The sequence below is a fragment of the Bos indicus genome, chromosome 24, assembly GCF_029378745.1.
Source record: "Bos indicus isolate NIAB-ARS_2022 breed Sahiwal x Tharparkar chromosome 24, NIAB-ARS_B.indTharparkar_mat_pri_1.0, whole genome shotgun sequence".
In the NCBI taxonomy this organism is placed as follows: Eukaryota; Metazoa; Chordata; class Mammalia; order Artiodactyla; family Bovidae; genus Bos; species Bos indicus.
In genome coordinates, this window is record NC_091783.1 from 38,208,960 (window position 1) to 38,231,384 (window position 22,425).

General features: G+C 43.5%; 1 protein-coding gene across 10 annotated transcripts in view; it reads right to left on the bottom strand.

Annotated features, from left to right (window-relative positions):
- DLGAP1 (DLG associated protein 1) overlaps positions 1–22,425 on the bottom strand; it is a 781,268-nt gene that overhangs the window by 279,087 nt on the left and 479,756 nt on the right. For 2 of the 10 annotated variants that reach the window (XM_070778877.1, XM_070778878.1), the window contains exon 4: positions 20,234–21,262. In XM_070778877.1, the coding sequence (XP_070634978.1) occupies positions 20,234–21,190 (957 nt within the window). In that variant the 5' untranslated portion in view covers positions 21,191–21,262. Of the gene's footprint in view, positions 1–15,669; positions 16,042–16,129; positions 16,795–20,233; positions 21,263–22,425 lie in introns of those variants that run through there. The other 8 variants (XM_070778884.1, XM_070778879.1, XM_070778880.1 and 5 more) reach the window with 8 other exon arrangements.

A 22,425-nucleotide genomic window follows, 5' to 3' on the forward strand; every position in this document is an offset into this window, starting at 1 on the left:
GCTAAGAGAAATCTCTGCCAGTATGCTTTCACAAAAGTGGTACCAAAGCTTCAGTGATATAGCATTTCAAATGGGGAAAGCTTTCTTCTCCTCCGTCTACCCTTTCCTAAGCCTCAAGTTGGAGTTCTTCTTCCTATAAATCTTTATATTCTTTGTTCAGGTATCTTTATGCAGCTTCTTACTTCTCCTTGTATTCTATTTCTCTAACTACCCAGTGTTTCACTAGACTATAAACTCCCTGAAAGTCGCAGCTGTTTTACAAATCTTTGAATTCCCTTCTCCTCTCAGCTTCAACCCTTGAATACAGCAGATCCTCACTTTTTGTTACTTGATCACTCAGGAAAATTCTTCATGATAAATCCTATTACACGCTTTACTTTATAGTAGACTCTCCAGGTTCCAACAAAGAACTATCTCTTTGTGGGTAATAGGCACCCACAATGATAATTCTTTAAAAACTACACATTCCTCAGAGAACTCTTAAGGTTGTAACCCGGAAGACTTTTCTAATGAGATGTTATAAGGAAGAAGGAAAGTCATCAGTTTTAAGTTTTTAAGGAGAAAGCTACTTACTGTTTTAAAATGTTTTGTTGAAATATAGTTGATTTACAATGTTGGGTTAGTTTCAGATGTAAAGTGATTCAGTTATATATATACTGTTTTTTTAACATTCTCTTACATTATATGTTATTACAAGATGTTTAGTATATTATTGTAGGTCCTTGTTGGTTATCTATTTTATATACTGTAATGTGTATATTTTAATCCTAAACTCCTAATTTATCCCTCCCCCACTTCTGGTAACCATAAGTTGGTTTTCTATGTCTGTGGGTCTATTTCTGTTTGGTAAACAAGTTCATTTGTATCCTTTTCTTTTAGATTTTGCATATAAGCAATATCATATCTTTATCTATCTGGCTTACTTCACTTAGTATGATAATCTCTAGGTCCATCCATATAGCTGCAAATGACCTTATTTCATTCTTTTTTTTATGAGTAGTAGTTCATTTTACATATGTACCACACCTTCTTTACCCATTCATCTGCCAATGGATATTTAGGTAGCTTCCATATCTTGGCTATTGTAAAGAGTGCTGCAGTGAACATAGGGATTCATCTTTTCAAATTATATTTTTCTCTGGATATGCACCCAGGAGTGCGACTGCCAGATCATATGGAGAAAAAAATCTACCTAATTTAAAGCATGCTGCTTCTGCTGCTAAGTCGCTTCAGTCGTATATTTAAATTTGTAATTTAAATTTGTTAGTGGCCCTTATTCTCTTTCGGGGACATGCTAAAAACTAAGGACTTTGCTCCAGAGCAGGGTGAACACAAACACCCCCCTCCTTAATGTTTTAAATTCAAGAGTTCACGACCCCCTAAAGTTCATTCCTTCACACCCTGTCCACAGTTGCAGACTAAGAGCACTTGAATTAGGTGGATGGGTGTGCCCTGCCTTCCTGCATCTAAGTTCTCCTCAAACCCCACCCCATTCTCCAGCCCACCACATGGTCTTCTCTAGGTAGGATCACTTCCAAATCAGTTAGTTAGATGTGCAGGCTCATCACTTCTACTACTGGGCAGTCCTGGTGCTGTATCTAATCTTCCTGGGATGCCCCTGGGCCTGGAAACCCTGTTCCTCTGAGGGTCTGCATTACGGAGCCCTGCCCTGTAAGTTTTTCCATAAAGGCGTTTTCTGGAAAGCAAGCTTTCCAACTGGCTTGCCAACAACAGCGTTTTTTGGCTTGCAGGACTGAAGAGATCTCTTTCCAGCCCTCAACATTGGCCAAAGAACACTTGGTTTCAGGGAACCATGTGAGAAAATACAACTTTTGCAGTTTGGTGAGTAAATAAATGTGGCCAGACAGCATGTTTTTGGTGACACCATTTCCCTGAAAACAGAAGATTACAAAGTCCATGCTGGTTATTATTCCATGAGATTACTGCCTGTTTTCTAAACAGGTGATTCTTTTCACAACCCAGAATGGTGTGACAACTCATTGGCATCCATCCATCAGAACATGGAAGAACTAGAAGATGTGAGTAGCAAAGTGGGTTATTTGATGTCACATCATGACTAGGTGGAGGAACAGGTGTTCCCCCAGGCCGCCCTCATTCTCACACGGCACACAGAAAATTCCTGGCAAGTTCTGACACCTCTGAGCACCGGGGCATCACAACAGGATGTTGCCTTCTCCAGGCAAAGCCAAATCTAGTAGCACTCAATGTATTAAAATAGACAATAAACAAGTAGAACCATGCAGTCCAACAGAGCTTTCTGCAGTGCTGGGCATGTTTATATCTGTGTTGTCCAATACGGTAAACACCAGCCACACGAGAGGACTGAGCACTAGAAATATGGCTACGGGGACTGAGGAGCTGAATTTTTCCTTTTATTTAACTTTAATTACTGTAAACTGAAACAGCGACATGTGGCTGGTGGCTACCGTATTGAACAGCAGCACAGAACAAGGCTACTTGATTTGAAAGGAACCCTGGGGGCCGCCTGCCCTCATTTCCCCAATAGGGAAGTTTCCTTGCTCTCTCCCTGACATGTTTAGCTAGCCTCTTGTTACACATTTTTAATAACAAGAAGCTCTTTTTCACCTTGCTTGGGATCTGATGCTTTTGTTGGGAAAAAAATCTTTTCAGTCTAACAGCTGCCTCCTCAGGTGTATGAGCTGGGGATACAGTGTTTGCGTTTCGGTGTGATAAAGCCATTCATTATTCCCTGGGGTTATCTTCTGACCTGCTCCTCCTCTGCTCTTCTCACGCCCGTGGACTTTTCGGTCTCCCAGGGAGGCCCCAACTGCCTCTCAGTGGGAGTGCAGAATGGTGCTACCACCCACAGAATCCAGGTGAACCCATCCTGCTGGCTGACTGCTGAAGCTCAGGATGATGTGTGAATGTGAGAATGTTCTTCCCCCAGTGGTACTCACTGTCCTCCCCAAGTGGTACTCGCTGTCTGTCCAGATTTCTTCTCCGGGGCCTGGGCAGCCCCACCATCTCTGGGGCCAGAAGCCTGGTTCTTGGGCTCAGCCTGGTTGTGGTCTGAGGCCTCCCATGCACCTTCTGGGGCACCTGACCCTGCTCTTCCTCATTCTCACACCATTGCTTGTCCTGAGATGCTGCCCAGAGAGTTAAATTGCTTGGGCTTGGCCTCCAGGCTGGACTGTATCCTCTGTTTTGGGGAAACTTGAGTATTTCTGAAAAAATTCCATATCACCTAGTCAACTAGAGACTCAATCATGGCCTCCGTTTACTTCTTCTCACCAGTTGGTGGTCGTTGCCCCATCTGTGGGAGAAGGCAATGGCACCCCACTCCAGTACTGTTGCCCGGAAAATCCCATGGATGGAGGAGCCTGGTAGGCTGCAGTCCATGGGGTCGCTAAGAGTCAGACACGACTGAGCGACTTCACTTTCACTTTCCACTTTCATGCATTGGAGAAGGAAATGGCAACCCACTCCAGTGTTCTTGCCTGGAGAATCCCATGGATGGAGAAGCCTGGTAGGCTGCAGTCCATGGGGTCGCACAGAGTCGGACACGACTGAAGCGACTTAGCAGCAGCAGCAGCAGCAGCAGCCCCATCTGTTTGTTCCTGTCCCATGCTTGTCTTTCCCTTTCCCACTTTAGTCTAGTCATCTCTCCCAGAGTTCAGTGTGGGTCAAACAGTTGCTAAATAAATCTTGGTTGAATGAAAGATGTTGAGAATGGTTGTCCTTGTATTGTTTAACATTTAAATATAGAACATTTAACATGATCTGCTCGCAATCAAGACTACAAAAAGGGACCGTAGATTATGATAGCTGGGTGAAATCATCGCTGGTTGAATCTAAGAAATATAATGTTTACAAATATCAATGAGAATTAAATTGGCATGATTTAATTTTAGTGAATTCTTTCATTTCTTAGTTACGTACATGTCCCTGTGAAGTGAATAACATTTCCTTCTTATGCATGGGGATATTTGATAAAATACTGAACCAAGAGAAAGCGGGAGCTGTTGAAACATTAAGACTGTATCTATAAATTTAAATGAACTTCATCTGGGCTTAAATAAAGGGAGTGGGCATGAAATCAGGGCTTGTTAAAACAATGAATTCTCTGTGATGAGACACACGTACATGAGGAAGAGTCCAAAATGAGTTGAGAAGCAAGATCCTAAAGACTCCGTGACTCCCATGTTCATCACTGAGCGTGGCACTTTTTATCCTGATGGAGTTCAGAAGCTGGACCATCCTGTCTTGTTATCTGCTATTGGAATTTAGTTTAAACTCTGCTGATATTCCCTAATAGTACTATTTGTCAGATATATTAATATGTACCCCCTGCCAAATGGCCCACTTAACTCAGTTATATAAATGATTAACAAGCATTCTAAAGGTTGACCATTAAAGAGACATATTTTTTCCTTTGGACCTGTGGTAATTTAACAAATAGTAAAATTTGCGAACGTCCCAAATATTTAACCATTTGGGATGTGTGGAGCTCCCGTCCCAGCAGAATTTTGGCTCCAAATACGCCTTTGAGATAACTTTCTGGTCTCCCCAAAAGACAAAAATAGAAAGTCACACTGCCTTAGAGAGAAATTGGGTTTGGGAATTCCTAGCTTCCTTCCTCATCATTTCAGTGCCATTAATTTTTATAGAAGAAAACATCTCTGAATTAATACAAGCAAAGGATATTAAATGGGCAGATAGTCCTAATGGGGACATAAACTTTTAGTGTTTTAACAATGCTATAACTACAGTCAGGTTGGCAGTCTCAAGGGATAAACAGTATTGTTTCTCACTGAAAAAAAAAGAGCACAACGGCCTTGAGTGATGGCTTTTTCCATCGGCTGGTATATAATTTTCCAGTTACATGAAATAATATTCTATTCCAAATGCATTATACATCTGACTTTGCAAATGAACCTCATGTGTTACTTGCTTTCTAACATGACGACTTTCCAAACTGGATTTATTTTTATACCTAATCATAGAGGTGCAATCTGTTTTTTCATTAGTTAACCATTTAAAAAATTTAACATTTAAATTTGACAATTTAAAAAATTGTCATCAAATTCTCATCGAGAAACAATTCTTCAGGAGAAGATCAGAGGTATATACCAAGCAGAGGCAGCACAGAGTGGTGGAAGGCAAACAGATAGTGGAATCAGACCAGGGTTTAAATCTCCATTCTGTCGTTCATCAGCAACACAATCTTGGGCAAATTAATTACCTCTACTTTGTGTAAAATGGGGGTATGAATAGCTATCCTAATATAACTTTTAGAAGTAAGGACAATATATGTTAAGCATAGGCCTACTGAACTTTCTCAGTAAATGTCAGTCCTTCTATTTCTCCCTGTTTTTCCTCCTTCTTCATCATCAGCTTATTATCCTTGCCATCATTCATTATCCCACGGAAGTGCCTTGAGCATGGGATGAAGATGAGGAAATGTCCAGTCTGTGTCTGGGCAGAGCGCTGGCCTGGGACTGAAAGGCTTGCCTGTTCTTAGAGAAGTCAGTCCCTCTCTCTGGGTCACAGTGGAGGAAAAGGAATGAAAGTGAACTTGTCTGTTCAAGTCAAGAAGTGCCTTTATACTGTGAGCCAGTCAGGACCCCGTGGCATCCACCATCACTTGTTGTAAGGAAAGTCGGGGCCTGGGAGAGCTGCCAATTACATTACCAAGCTTGGGACCTAACTACTAACATTTTTGGACTTTATCAGGGTTTTCTGATATATCTGATCTATCAAGAGTGGATACACACTCCTCTCCTCTGCTCCATCCTGGTCCCTCTCATTCCTGTGTCTCTACCCCTCCTTCAACTGCATCATTAAACTCTGCCTTAGCTTGAAACAGTGACTGTAGCCCACCAGGCTCCTCTGTCCATGGGATTTCCTAGACAAGAATACTGCAGTGGGTTGCCATTGCTTTTCCAGGGGATCTTCCCAACCCAGGGATCAAACCCAGGTTTCCTGCACTGCAGGCAGATTCTCTACTCTCTGAGCCACCAGGGAAGTCCTTAGCTTAGGCCTGCTTAAAGGGAAAGGAATGGGTAACAGGTTTCAAGCTGTGCTTTGGAAGCTCCCCATCCCCCTGCCCTTGAGGGAAACTTGGATGCAGGGCAGTGGGTGGGAGGAGAGGAGATTTAAGTTTGAATTCTCCTAGTCTTGTTTTCCAGGTAAAGAATCCACCTGCAATGCAGGAGACACAAATTCAATCCCTGGGTCAGGAAGATCCCCCAGAGAAGGAAATGGCAACCCACTCCAGTATTCTTGCCTGGGAAAATCCCATGGACAGAGGAACCTGCCGGGTTATAGACCGTGGGGTTGCAAAAGAGTCGGACACAACTTAGAGACTAAACGAAAACAGCAAAGTCTTGTTTCAGTGTGACTATTACAGTCAGCTCTTGGTATCCAGGGATGCTCAAGTCCCTTATATACAATGGTGTGGTATTTGCACGGAAGCACCCCACTCCAGTACTCTTGCCTGGAAAATCCCATGGATGGAGGAGCCTGGTGGGCTGCAGTCCATGGGGTCGCTAAGAGTCAGACATGACTGAGCAAATTCACTTTCACTTTTCACTTTCATGCATTGGAGAAAGAAATGGCAACCCACTCCAGTATTCTTGCCTAGAGAATCCCAGGGACGGGGGAGCCTGGTGGGTTGCCGTCTATGGAGTCGCAGAGTCGGACACGACTGAAGTGACTTAGCAGCAGCAGCAGCATGCACATCTTCATGTACTTTAAATCATCTCTAGATTACTTATAACACCTCATACGATGTAAATGCTTCACAAATAGATGTAAATACAATGGAAATGCTATGGAAATAGTCGCTGGCAAATTCAAGTTTCCATTTTGGAACTTTCTGAAATTTATTATTTTTCTAATATTTTCCATTCGTGGAACCCACGGATACAGAGTGGGGACTGGTCTGGGTTTTATACTTTCTGTTTTATATGAACAAAGAACTCCGTGGTTAAAAATGTCAGAGGCACTGGCCTCACTGTCGTTTGCAGTTCTTTCTCATATTTGTGTTGGCTGTGTTCAGTTCACAAAGAGGAAAGCCCCAACAAGATGCACTTTCTAGAAAGCTTAGCAATAGACTAAACCATAACCACATTAGGCCCAGTGCCTAGAAAGAAAAAATCAGAGAGTGGGGCTTGTGGCAGAAATTTTCTTTTTTTTAATTTAAAAAAAAAAAAAGGTCTTTGGGCTTCCCTGGTGGCTCAGTGGTAAAGAACCCTCCTGCAAATGCAGGAGACATGGGTTCGATCCCTGGGTTGGGAAGATCCCTTGGAGAAGAAAATGGCAACTCACTCCATTACGCTTGCCTGGGAAATCCCATGGACAGAGGGTCCTGGTGGGCTACAGTCCAAGGGGTCGCCAAAGAGTCAGGCACGACTTAGCAACTAAACAACAACAAATAATTGCTGTACAACGTTGTGTTAGTTTCTATTGCACAACAGTGTGAATCAGCTCTGTATAAACATGTATCCCCTCCCTCCTGAGCTTCCCTCCAGCCCCACCTCCCCATCCCCGCCACCATCGCACCCCTCTAGGTCATCATGGAACACTGAGCTAGGCTCCCCATGCTACGCAGCAGCTTCCCACTAGCTATCTATTTCACACATGGTGGTGTTTATATGTCAGTGCCACTCTCTCACGGAGAAGGCAATGGCACCCCACTCCAGTACTCTTGCCTGGAAACTCCCATGGACGGAGGAGCCTGGTGGGCTGCAGTCCATGGGGTCGCAAAGAGTCAGACACGACTGAGCAACTTCACTTTCACTTTTCGCTTTCATGCATTGGAGAAGGAAATGGCAACCCACTCCAGTGTTCTTGCCTGGAGAATCCCAGGGACGGAGGAGCCTGGTGGGCTGCCGTATGGGGTCGCACAGTGTCAGACACGACTGAAGCGACTTAGCAGCAGCAGCAGCAGCAGCCACTCTCTCAATGTGTGGCAAAGTTTCTTGAGTAGACAGAACACCAAGACCAACACCTGTCTTGTGCTCCATGATTGAGGGACCCTGATGGGGGCAGGGAGGGGGCAGTAAAAGGAAGTGAGGAGTGTCCCCACCCTCTCTACAATGGAGGAGACTGGGGAACGCTAGTTAATCTCTCTGAGCCTCAGGTTCCTCACCTATAAGCATGGTCTGGGGACAATTTCCCATTGCAAATTATATAATAAAACAGCTAAACCCAATTCTCCTTTGCTCAGTAAGGTGTGGAGGAAGCGAAGGAGTATAATTAGCATCATGTGTCTAAAAGGGTTTAAGGGTCATTTCGGTGAGGTCGGTGAAGGCTGGTGTTATGGTCCTGCCTAGCTGGGCACAGTCTTCCAGGAGGTTCCATGACATAATCCTGGGAGATTTAAGAGTGTTGTTGGGGTAGCACAGGGGACTAAGAAGACAGGCCAGACGGTAAATGCTCTCTGTGAACAATAACAGTTTGGAGGAGAAACGCAAAGTAGTTTCAAATTTCCTATCCCGTAATAGCCATAGGAATTGGTGATCTGGATTTACCAATGGAAAAGAAATAACAGTTGGCTTTGGGATTTAAAAAAAAAAACTACAACGCAGTGTGAAAGTAAAAATACAATGAAAGCTTGTATAAGACGTTTTTGATTGATTGTTCAGTTCATGAGATCGGCTGGCATGAAATAAAATGTTTCTTTTTCTGGGCAGTGATTAGATAAGTCGAATATGGTGAAGCAACCCACAGGACCGTTGTCAGCCTACAGATCAATCGTCAGCCTACGGATCGGGTTTTTCATAAACGTCACTGTGCAGCCCTCACAGAGAGTTCTTGTTTCTGGTGGATTTGTTTCACCTCCTTTGTGAAAGCCTTAGAGAGAAGGCAGCAAGCGGGAAAATCAGCTATTTATAGGCATTTTTGACTAAAAGTGTCTGCTCGGCGTGCCATGAAATACTTCCAAGAGGTGGGAGCACAGGAAACGATCTCAAATCACCGAGAAGCCTGGAGGAGTGTGATGGGGAGAAGAATTTTCAGAAAGCTCAAGTTCATTTGCAAACAAATGACAGTTACTTGCACTGACACCCCCTGAGTTACCGAAAAGCTAGCTGAACTTGTATTAGTTAGGAGAGGAGGAGAAGGGGAAAAAAAAGATAAATTATCTAAGGATTACAAGTCCTTGGGATCTTTTAAGGGACTTTAATGGGGCCAGCAGGTGGCCTGTGATGGAGCTGGCTTCTGAGAATGGAGAGGAGTGATCAGGGATTTCGGACATGAGTCCAAACAGTGATGGACCTGTTGTCATCTGCCAGCAATAGTGGAAGATGACACTCATCGAAGCTGCTCTGGTAGAAACACTCATCAGAGAACCAAGAAAGGAGGTGAGTGGATAAAGTCCCCTTTAGACAAGCCCCAGAGCTGTTGTTGTTAAGTAATGTACAACTCTGGACTGTAGCATGCCAGGCTTCCCTGTCCTGCACTGTCTCCCAGAGTTTGCTCAAACTCATGTCCACTGACTTGGTGATATCATCCAACTATCTCATCCTTTGTTGCTGTTAAGTAAACTTGCCCTGTGGACTAACCAAAGCTGCCTGTAGTGAGGCAGCAGGGTCTTGACAGACTTAAGATCTGAAAACAAAAGTAGGTTTTGTTTAAACATACATGAAAGCTTGAGGAGATAGAACAACAGAAAAATTGTGTTCTATCAGCAAACATGGAGCCATGGGGAAACCTGACTGACAGAAGCTGAGCTGTCAAAAGATGTACCCTTTGCGATCTTTTCATCTGCAAACAAAAGCTTTATGTGTTTAGCTGGCATTTGGGGCAGGAAGCCTTAAATCTACCCAGTGATGGACTTGTCATCCGACTTTGGGAAACTGCTTTTCTTTCCCACAGAATCAGATATGTTCATGCTAACCTTGGTTTAATGAAAGTTCAGTCAAGCAATATGGAAAAGAAAAAGTGGTACATGAAGCAGGTGAAGAAGCAACAAAGGACGTTAACAGCTGAGGATATGAAAACTCAAAACGTTTCACACTGTATTTTTTACTTTTTCCACAAATCTGAAATATTTTTCTATGACCTCAGCAAACACAAAAGTCATCATTATGCCCATTTTGCAGATCTAAAAATGGAGGTACTAAGTAGAGGGAGCCCAGAGTCCTGTGGGAAGTCCGTGGCAACATTAAAGTCCATGTTTTCATTTGTTAGACTCTACTGCCCCCTTCAGTATGTACAAAGATGAATCTGGTCTGCTAGTTCTAGAGTATGGGTAGAAGGGTGGTTCTTAGATGGACCTCTGCCCTGGATTCTTCCCAGAGTAACAGAATCAGAAGCTCTTGGATTGATGCCACAAATCCTCATTTTATAGACATCCTCAAGGGATACTTGTGCACACAAACCTAAGGATCAGTTGCCTAAATATTCAATGACAGAGTAAGTGGCCACACATGTATATGACTCTGCACATGCAGGGAAATTCGGCATCGTTGTGCTACTGTTTACCTATACGGATGCCACTAGATAATGCTCTGCACAGCACTTCCAACTTCAGAGCTAGATCTTCTTTACACTGGCTCACTTTTGACCATCAAAAGCGATGACCAAGAGATCAACCTGGAGCCTTTGATGTCTCCTATGCATTATTTCTTTCACATTTTCTAGAGTTACTCTGATTTAATATACTTGGCCTCATTGTCCTATATATTCTCTACTATGCGTCACATATTACACACACACACACACGCATTACTTTGGAAAATACAGTTTCAGCTATGCTTACGATCTTTATTCTAGGAAGGTGAGGTGAGAGGTAAGAGGACTGGCCGCCAAGACAATGGGAGATGCCAGAGAGAAGTGTGTTGCCCTTACAACCCGGTCCCAGGGCTCTGAGTGTGATGCTATTCCCTTTGTCCTCTGTTGGTACAGGATTTCCTCCTAATAAAACCATCGGGATGCAGGAGAGATGGACAGGGATAACAGGAACAAAAATACCCATTTCTTTTATTTAGACATTAAAAATCCTACCCTGCCATGTGTAACCACAGAGTTACAGACTGCAGGTAATTATTTAGTTAACAACTGTCTTTATCACTTGTGAACTTTTAAAGAAACAGCCATGCTTCAAATCTAACTTTCAGATTAGGTCTTGGCCCCTTTGTGCCTTGACCTCACTGCCTTAAATGGATGGAGTAAGAAAGGATAAGCTGGCCTCTGAAACGCGCCTTAAGGGTTTACACAGATATGAAAGACTTAATGGGCAGCAGCAGGGCAGTGAGTCTGCTAGGCTCAGCCTGCTGCTCATGAGGTGACTAATATGTGTTAGTCAAGGCATCTCCTTAGGGTTTATTTTCCCCACTTTTAGAAGGAGTGGGTTGGACTAAGTAACTGCAAATAATTCTTCCATAAGGGGATTATTAGGTGAGAAATAGGGAGGTGGAAAGATGCTATGCCCACCCTCCAGGGAGGATTTTGTGAATGAGAGGGAATACCAGTGAGGCCTTCCAGTGAGGAGCTTTGGGAATACTATTGTAAAACTGTCATTTTTCTGAAAAATAAATAAATAAAACCTTCCTGGGTCTCTCATTACACACCTTCATATTTTAGAGACCTGGAGAGTAAAATCAGGGAGGAGTTAGACAATCCTGAAAGTATGTAATTAACGTTGGATAAAAAACACGAGAGGAACAGAAGTCATTTCCTGTCATTGTTATTGGATGACTCTCTGTATGAAAGGTGTTTATCCTTATCCCAGGGAAGCAGGACACCTCGGACTTGTTTATACTGCTGGTCTGAGATTTAACGTACTCCTTGTAAGAGGGAGGTAAGGAGTTTTCTAGTGGGATGCATGAAAAGTTTGTTTCCCCACTTTAAAGTCATTCTGCTTTTGTGAAATGGTACACTTGAAACAGATCTTATGTCATGAATCAGAGATGGAAGAAAGCATATGCATGAATGCATGCTTTGTTAGTATGGCTACAGGAATGCCTATGCAGATATAACGTGTCTATATGGACCTTGACACATGCATACAACATATAGTAATCCTAGACTCCACACAGCTCTACTTCCTGGATGGCTCTGTGATAGTCCCCGCCTGAATTTTGTAGGAAGTTTCCAAATTCTGGGAGAACAAAGAGTATAAGCTTCAATGGACAGAGAAGAGTGACTTTAAGGTACATAAAAAAAAGAGATATGCTTATCTGCTGCTGCTGCTAAGTTGCTTCAGTCGTGTCCGACTCTGTGCAACCCCATAGACGGCAGCCCACCAGGCTCCCCTGTCCCTGGGATTCTCTAGGCAAGAACACTGGAGTGGGTTGCCATTTCCTTTTCCAATGCATGAAAGTGAAAAGTGAAAGTGAAGTCGCTCAGTCATGTCTGACTCTTAGCGACCCCATGGACTGCAGCCTACCAGGCTCCTCCATCCATGGGATTTTCCAGGCAAGAGTAGTGGAATGGGGTGCCATTGCCTTCTCCAAAGCTTATCTAGAAAACTCATTTTGTGAATGTAATTAGAAGTCGCTTTATTTTAGAAATGGAAACAAGGCAGGGCATTTTGCTAAATTCTAACAAATAGTAAAAAAAATCCCAATTTAAAAAATATAGTTGTATATGTTCTTAAATTTAAAAGATCAGAGCATCAGAAGAGGTCTTTCCTTGGTCATGTGTACTCCAAGAAATCAAAGTGTTAAAAAACAGTATAAAAAAGAAATTGGCCATGGTCAATGAGGGAGTGAGCTGAGTGTCTCCTTACACTCTGATCCCTCCTTTTCCTTTGCTAATTGTTTAAAAGTAATTCGCTGTTTTTCTTTTATTGGAGTATGAAATATACAGTTGCCTTACAATGTTGGGTTAGTTTCTGGTGTACAGCAAAGTGAGCCAGCTATGTGTATACCTATATCCTCTCTTTTTTGGATTTCCTTCCCACTGAGGTCGCCACAAAGCACTGAGTGGAGTTCTCTGTGCTCTACAGTAGGTTTTCATTGTTGTTCAGTCCCTAAGTCATGTCTGACTCTTTGTGACCCCATGGACTGCAGCATGCCAGGCTTCCCTGTCCTTCAGTTTCTCCTGGAGTTTGCTAAAACTCATGTCCATTGACTGGGCGCTGCCATCCAATGGGTGATGCTGGGAGATGCTCAACACCAATAATTATTAGAGAAATGCTACAATGAAGTATCACCTCACACAGGTCAGAATGGCCATCACCAAAAAGCTACAAACAATAAATGTCGGAGAGAGTATGGAGAAAAGGGAACCCTCTTACACCGTTTGTGGGACAGTAAATAGTAATTAGCTCTTTATCTTTACCTTTTAGCTGCAAACTGGACTGGGTTGAAGGAGAATAAATCATTTACTGAAAAAATTAAAGCACTCCCTTACCATGGTTTTGGTCTAAGAGTTTATTAATATGCACTTATAAAAATAGAGTAACATGATTTTTCCTATGTCCTAACGTGTTCCAAATAACAGTTAATAGGAACACAGCCTGCAGGTGGGGGAGGAGGAAAGATGGTTTGAGAAGCAGATAAATGAACGCTTGATGTGAAGTCCGACATGCATTTTATTTTTATCCAACAGGAAAAGTTACGGGTTCAAAATTTCAAATAAGTAACATAATCATAGTAAGATCATATAACTTCTATTGCATCACAGTAATAGTAACCTGATTTGACCTGAAAAGGCCAAGTTTTATTTCTCTATGAAGTTATCCTGGCAAGTGACAGGAAAAAAAAAAAATCTGACTGTTCAGAGGTATTGTAGTTTGAACCACACGAAGTTTCTGATTTCAACTGTTTAGAACAAAAAAGCTGGAATTTCTCCATGGTTCAGCTCATATCAATAAGCACAGTAAATCTACAACACAGAGGTTGTTGCTTTTTGAGCCTAAAACCAAAGTGGCAAAAACCCTAATCTAGTCACCGAGTCAAAGCCAGCCTGGCAATACTGCATATATGTTTAGTGGCCCTTGTAATACCTCAGGGGCTTCCCTGGTACCTCAGTGGTAAAGAATCCTCCTGTCAATTCAGGAGACCTGGGTTCAATCCCTAGGATGGGAAAATCCCCTGGAGAAGGAAATGGCAACCCACTCCAGTATTCTTGCCTGGGAAAAACCCATGGAAAGAGGAGCCTGGGGGTCACAAAAGAGTCAGACACAACTAAATGACAACACAACAAAATAACACTTCAAGCAAAAAACAAAACAAAAAAACCAATGTGTTCTACGATTTGTAAGTCATTGTTTGTGTTAGGTTGTATAAAGGCATGATCTCAAATGGACCAGAGATTATGGATGAGTCTTTCTTTACTGAATGGTAAATGTTTACCCTGGCTCCTGAATTTAATTTGCAACTGATCAAACTGTGCTCTAAGGAGAAGAGAGAAGGAGGAGATAAATCCTCTGGCCACTAAGAGATACAGGCTAGTTGTTGTCTTTTACCCTGCTAACCAATGCTAGACCTCCCGTGAGTAGACTGGATTCTGAGGGATGTGAAAGCCTGTGTGGGAAGAACTTTGACTGTGGCTAACTAAGGACTTTTGGTGCTGCTGAAAATGTCTTTAGAATAATGCAAATTGCAGACCAAGAATAGGAAAGTTTAACAACTTTCAAGAAGGCTTTCCTATTTCTTTTCAATCTTTCTTTTCCTACCACTCACTCTGAACCTCTGCTTTCTCACAGAGTTTTGTCAACTGTCCACACCCCCAGCCCCAATACTGAGATGTGGGCAACATCGAGAATTACAGAGAATCAGAGAAAGAACCACCACTGATTCTACGTGAAAAGTTAAGATCAGGCAGAAGTAACCTCATTTTTCTATTATATCAAGAAACAGGGACATCTCTACTAAGACCAGGGAAAAATAGGGAGAAGACTGTACAAGCCAAATAGGAAATACATTCAAGAATTTTGAACCACCCCACCCCTTTTTTGCTGGATTATTGAGGCAATTTAAATTGAAAATAAAGAAAATCATCTACCTAGTTCATTTTTTTTTTTAAGGCAGCAAGGAAACATTGCAGTAACCAAAGTCACTAGTAGAATTGCTCAGCACAGTCACACATTTCATCTAAAGTAGGTTTTAAAAACTGACTTCACAAAATTTAAATTGTTCTAAAACAAGAGGAAGGAAAACCTCAGAGGGGACAGAAAACCCCACTGGGCAGAGACTGAATAGTCTTGAATAGCATTTTGAAAAATAGTTGTATCTGCATTGAAAAAAATAGTCCTGGGTTCATGTCTGTTATGAATGACTCTTCAGTGATCTTTTGTGGAGTCTTATTTAACCAACAGGGAAAAAAAGTCACAAGAAAATCCACAAAACCCCCAACCATCCAGAAATTTTAATTTTGCAAAGGAACAGTTAAGCATTCACCATTCTTGTCAAAGAAAACCATAGATCACATTTCAACCACCAGACACACAACATCCTCTCATGGCACCTAGCACCTGCGATCATCTGTCAATTAAAGATTTCATGAAGCCTCCTGGAGACACAGATGTGTGGGTATCTGATGTCTCTACCTGCTTTCTTACCATCTGTACACACATCCGTACTTAGCCCTTTCAGTTGGACTAGCTATTGTTTAGAGAACAAATAAAATAACAACAAAAACTACTCACCACCACCACCACCAAAAGGAAAAAACCACTTAAACCAACAACACACTCTCACCAAATACATAGTAATAAAAGAGTTGTACTCAGACCTGGTCAATCCTTCCATTTCTTGAAACTTGCACACAAACTGAAGAAACCCACTCAGCCTTAAAAAGGTCGATCATTTTGTTCTCCTAAAATTTCATCTCTGAGCGTGCTGGCTTTCTTGTCTGTCTCGTGTGCGTTCTCTCCCTCTCTCTCTCTCCCCCTGTGTCTCTCTCTCTCTACTTTTACCGGAGAGCGTTTTGTTTCCTTTTTCCTGTTTCTGCTGCTGGATGAATGCAAAAATACACAATTTGAAGGTTTTTTTTTTTTTTTTTTAGGCTAACAGTTGGAAATCTAAAATCTTGCTCTCCTGAATAGCTTATTATGCCAGTCATTCAACATGCAACGTTTTACATAAAGAGGCATTTACAGAATCAAGAATTCTGTTTTCTTAAAGCAAAAACAAATCAACAACCAAAACTCCCTCTACTCCTCTGACCCCCTTCCTTAACGATTAGCACTTACCCTGAGATGTGCCATAAATGCTCTATTCCAAATGTACAAAAGCCAACCACATCTCAACTGAGAATTAAACAGTTTTAATGTCTTCAGATCCATGTCCCTGCTCCAAATTCTGATACAGACAGTCACTGGCAGCCGTACAATAGTTCTAAACAGCAGACATCTGATTCTTGACATTTAAAAATAACAATATTGGGGGAAAAAAGGGAGTCTTTTTTAAATCAACCACAGACAGCTTGTGAGGCAGCACATCTAAGCAACTGACTATATTAACTGGAACTTACAATAATTTCAAGCTACAGTATTTTCTTTCTAAATCAGTGTCAGACGCAGGCTAGACACCTACAGACCTCTCATTTTCTATATAATCATGGCAATGACCGAAGTTAAATAATTTCTGAGTGATAATTCAATATAGAGAGAACTTTTTAGTATTTAGAATTCTATTATTGGTGAATATTAACCTGTGTTCAGTCTGGAATCAAATTAGGAACATTTCAGCCATTCATCTGAGCTGGGTCACATTTCACGGACACGCATTCTTAACCATGTGCGAACAGAGGAGGGCAGGTGAATGCATACCTTTGCTGCAGAATAGAACAAATATTAAAATGAGAAAAATGCATTTGTTTCTATTTCTGAAGCACTTTATAGACTCAGACTGATCTGCACTCAAGTCTTAGCTGTCTCAATTACTACCCATGAGTTCCTGAAGACAGAATTCCATCTTTTGTGCCTCAGGTTTGTCATCCATAAAACTGGAGTAAATAGTAATATTAATACTAATTTTATAAGGGTGTTTTGGGTACTAAATGGATACTCTATGATTTCTGTTACATAACAGGCAGAGGGTATATGCTGCTTCTTCCCTCTGTGTTATATTTGGTCTGGGCAGGAATCAGCCATGATTAATGGGGAAATCCAGGTTTGAAGGTAGATGAATCAGGTTAGACCCTCCATGTTGCCATGTACTAGCTGTTTGTCCTTGGGCAAGTGACTTAATCTAATTTACTAAATCGCAGTTCCTTTAACTGTAAAATACTTCATAAGAGTTTCAAAGAGCAAATTAGATATCACTGGAAAAGCATCTACTTCAAGCATTTAATAAATGGTAGCTCCAGGCCTTTACAACTCTTGAAAACAGCTCTCATTAGTGCTTTGCATTTGTAACTGAGGTGTCTGAAGATGTGGACTGAGATCCCAGGCCTTCTCAACCAAGTGCCTCACTTTATAGTAGAAGAAAGAGACTTTGGAGAGCTGAAATGATGGTTCTCAGCTGTATCACTAGTTAGTGATCACCAACTAGTTAGTGGCCAATAGGGACTAAAACATAAACCCTCTTATTTAAAGTTCAATGCTTTGTCCACTAAACTTTCTGACACTGAAATTGAACACATCTGAACATCCAGTTTCAATATTAGTTTGTAATTGGGGCTTTCTTGGTGGCTCAGAGAATCTGGCTGCAATGCAGGAGGATCCTGTTCAATCCCTGGGTTGGGAAGATCCCCTGCAGAAGGAAATGGCAACTCACTCCAGTATTCTTGTATGAAGAATCCCATGGACAGAGGAGCCTGGTGGGCTACAGTCCGTGGGGTCTCAAAGAGTCAGACATGACTGAGCAACTAGCACTTTCACTTTTTCACAAAGCAATATGACTAGGAAACAAACCCCTCTATGTTCCCAAATTTGCTTCTAAGAATGAGTTTACAAGTGAAATTATTCTATGGGAGCTGACAGGTGCTGGCTAAATCTATCTTCCTAAGAGGAGCTTCTGCAGGACATAGATTCTCCTTTCCCTGTAAAGCAAGAAGAGAGCTAGAGAGGATTCCAGTTCTTAGGAGTGTCCCATTCCTCCTCCCCCATGTGAATGTCCAGCTTCTTCCTTTGCTTTAGAGGAACTCATCTTAGCATACTGGTTGGGGAGAGTACACTGCATTTACTATGTCCCCACACTGATATATAAAAATTTTTTTTTCAGTTTGAAAGTCTTGTGCAGAATGCTGTGCTGGCTCAGTCATGTCCACTTCTTTGCGACCCCACAGACTGTAGCCCACCAGCCTCCAATGTTGATGGGATTTCCCAAGCAAGAATACTGGAACGGGTTGCCATTTCCTTCTCCAGGGGATCTTACTGACCCAGGGATTGAACCCACATCTCCTGCATTGGCAGGTGAATTCTTTCTGCCGAGCCACCAGGGAAATGCTTTAATTTGATATTTCTTATCTGATCTTATCACTACTGATTATGGTTCAGTTTTTAAAATTAAATTTATTTTGTTTTTGCCATTAGTCACAGAACCTTCATAGACAAAAATGTATCCTCTTCTAGGTTTTCTGTCTCATTACACATCCTTTTTCAAGACAGATACCTTATCAAAATATTTTATTCTCAGTAGTGGATGAGATTTATGTGGTTAAAGAATTTCTAAGGCTTTCAGTTGTAATATTTACAATGGTCTTTTCTATGAACTAAGAGTCTTGAGTTCTGGTCTTACCTCTGCCATATATTAACAGTGTGACTTATAAGGCCTTTACCTTTCTTTGAGTCTAGCTTTTTATATTCTGAATGAAGAGGTTTGGTTAGATGATCCCTTTAGCTTTAACCTTCTGTTAGGGATTCTTGATCACTTAATTAACATGTGTAACAACCTTTTAGGGCTTCCCAGGTGGCGCAGTGGTAAAGAATATGCTGCCAAACATGGGTTTGCTCCTTGGGTTGGGAAGATCCCTGGAGTAGGAAATGGCAACTCATTCCAGTATTCTTGCCTGGAAAGTGCCACGGAGAGAGGAGCCTGGTGGGCTCCAGTCCATGGGGTCCAGAGAGTTGGCACGACTGAGCAACTGAGGACAACCTTATAGTAAATTAAATGATGCCACCTTCAGTAGGAAATATTGTGTTCTTTGTGAAAACTATCCACACCATGGTGGCCTCTTCTGAAGTCTGGGGATGGGTCTGGCACTGTCCCTACCCAGTGACTGCCAGTCTGGAATATTTTCAGAACTTGGTAGCAGCATTCCCAAGGGAGTCAGCTTTGTCAGAAGAGATCCAAAGAGAGCCAAAAAGATGAATGTCTTGGTGGAAGACTTTTCCTTGCATTTATTCTTAAGAGTGGGAAATGATTATGTCATGATTTTATATTCCAGTAAAACCTTTTTTAATACAGACAAGGCTAGGAAGGGAGGGCTAGGAAGAGAAAACCTACACTTTGAAAAGGAAAAATGTGAGGATCCCTCTTATGAAACGCTGTGTCTCAGTAAAAATGATGAATCTAAAGGGAGGCAGTAGGGAAGAAAGGAACTCTTCCCCTGATATTTTTATCCAGGTGAAATCTGGTTTCAGTGGATTGGAGGGCAGTAGGAAAAACAGGAGTCTGCAGAGGGGAGGAGCGGCCTTGGGCCTGCGTGTGTGGGATTTACATACTGACACTAATTGTATTTTATTGCGCAGATGCTTCCCCTTCTTTTCCTCCTCTTCTCTGTTGTCCTGAGTCCCTGCAGCTGTACTTGTCAGGTCCCCAAACTGGCTCCATCTCCACCTCCTCAGGGTGCAGGGCATCACCCCAACTCCCTGTGCTCTGGGGGATGAGGACTTAGGTGGGGGTGTGATTAGCTTCGCTGTGGTGTGAAAATTGCAATGGTGAAGATGTTGATCAATTTTTCCAAACTAACAGCTTGGGGCAGAATCTTAAATAATAATAACAAAAAGCCCTGAATAGAACTAATTAAACTCTTTCCAGAATTCCAAAGATCATTGTTGACTTTTGTAAAAAAGGTGGCTTTATTTTACAATTCTGTGTACACTCCCCTTTTCTCCCCTCCTTGTCCTCCAATCCCTCAGACAAAAGAGGAACACAAAACATTAATAACTCCTTGCCTTTTTGTAGGCGTGCTTTTCAAAGCACTTTTATATCCAGTATCTCAAGATAACTGGATGAGGTTGCTAGCAGGCCTGTTTCCTGATAGGAGCCCTCAGCCCCCAAAATGCTAAATAATTTGCTCAGGTTCACACAGAGAATTCACAGTAGAGCCAAGACTAGGCCCCAGGGGAAAATACCATACAATCAGCTGGTACAACTTCTAAGCACCCATCCCTCCATATAAATGGTACCTGAAGGTACTGGCAGGAACGTTCTTGTTGACACGACTCTGACTTCACCATGGCCTGGTCCATGTTGACCGAGGCTTTCTGGTAAACCTCTCGGGCTCGACTCACGGTCAGCGTGGAGGACCAGGCACTCTTCTTGAGCAGTGGTGCATCTAGGGTGACGGGCAGGTTGGCGCAGGTGGAGCACTTGACGTCGTTGTTACTCCGGGAGGCCTTCACCGCCTGCTCGCTGATGGTGTTGTAGGCCTCCATAAAGTACTGAGAGGCCGAGCGGTCGGGGCACCTGCCCATGGTCATCACACCCGAGGGGGAGTGGTAGATACACATGTCGCCGTCGAGGTTGTCGTCAGAACTCCACCAGCCAGGGGATGTGTTGTTGCGCGGCTTGGGCTCCGGGCGCCGCTCCTTGCTTTTGCTGCGCTTGCCGTACCTCACGGTCTGCGTCTCGTCCGGGCTGGCCTTGCCTCCGTTGACGCTGCCCTTGGACGGTCCCTCCAGGGAGTGCGATTTGGTGAAGAGCTTCTGGACCGAGTGGACCAGGTGGCGGATGCGGCCGGGGCTGTCGCTGCGGTGCTCCACGGCCGTGCGCTTGTACTGCAAAGTGTGGTAGCCATCCCGGCTGAGAGGTAGCTGCCTCTCAAACTGGTCCAGGAGGTTGGCGGGGATGCGGTTGGCCTTGGTGGCCAGGGTGCGGGGCACCAGGGCACACTCGTCCTTCAGCTCCTGCTGCGAGGTGTAGTGCCGCCGCGGGAAGGTGCTGCTGGCCAGCGGGTCGCTGAAGGGGCCCACACACTCGGCCTGGAAGGAGGTCCGCTGAGTGTAGTAGGGGTGGTCGGCCGGATGGTGCTCCACCGGGCTCAGCAGGTATGGCTTGCGATCCGCGTGGTGCGACAGCGAGTCACAGGCTGAATCGCAGGTGACTCCGTGGTGATGGCTGCGGCTGCCCGATAACCCTTTCATCGCTGATGGGGCAAAGCCGCGGGGGTCATGGACACCCGGGGGTGTGGTTCCAGACCCGTCTCCCGCAAGGACCTGGGGAAATGAAGGAGAGGGGGACAGTGGTTAACTCTTCCCTTGGTAAATAGATAGTGCTCTTTCCCCATGCATCTGCTACTGAGTTGGTTTTCTGGCAGAAGAACTCAGGAAAAGTCAAAGTGTAGTCCCTCAGTCCTGTTGGATTCTTTGCAACCCTGTGGACGGTAGCCCGCCAGGCTCCTCTGTTCATGGGATTTCCGGGGCAAGAATACTGGAGAGGGTTGCCATTTCCTCTTCCATGGAATCTTCCTGCCCCAAGGGTTGAACCTGTGTCTCCTGCATTGCAGGCAGATTCTTTACCACCTGAACCTCATTGACTCTCCCTAAAAGGAGCTTTAATGCATTGATGGAAAAGCCCTATTACCTCTATATCTTGGCAAAGACCAGCACCGCACCCCCCCACCCCCAGTCACATAGGAGAGACAGGGTGAAAGCTAGTTAACCCAGAAAAGAAACTATAAAAATGTTAAATTATTTTTAAATGATTTAGGAGAAAAACTTCCCCTCCCTCCAGGGTTCTAATAATTGTATATCTCCCCTGCTGCTCTGTTTTTATTCTTAACTGTAACTGTTAGTCATCAGGCCAGCAGACCACAAGGGTTCAGTTTCTCTGGGAGGCTTTTGCTGGCCCCCCTTACAGAGAGAATTAGTTCTGTGCTTGCAGAGCATGTGCTGCATACTCTCCAGCTCCTCTGGAATGCTTTGTCCCATGTTTTCCCCACTAGCTCAAGCTCCCTGAGGTTAGTTTACTTCTCAGTCACCTGTACATCTCCCTACCTCATACCAGGGGCTTCCCTGGTGGCTCAGTGGTAAAGAATCCACCTGCAAAGAAGGAGACCTGGGTTCAACCCCTGGGTTGGGAAGATCCCCTGGAGAAGGGAATGGCTGCCCACTCCAGTATTTTTGCCTGGAGAATTCCATGGCTAGAGGAGCCTGTTTGGGCTCCAGTCCACGGTGTCTCACACAGCTGAGCAACTAACACTTTTACTTTCACTTCACCTCATACCAGTTGGGCCATATAGACACACAAGCACTCCATATATGTGAGTGGAAAACGTAAGTAAAAGAGGCTGCTGCTGCTAAGTCACCTCAGTCGTGCCCAACTCTGTGTGACCCCAGAGATGGCAGCCCACCAGGCTCCCCCGTCCCTGGGATTCTCC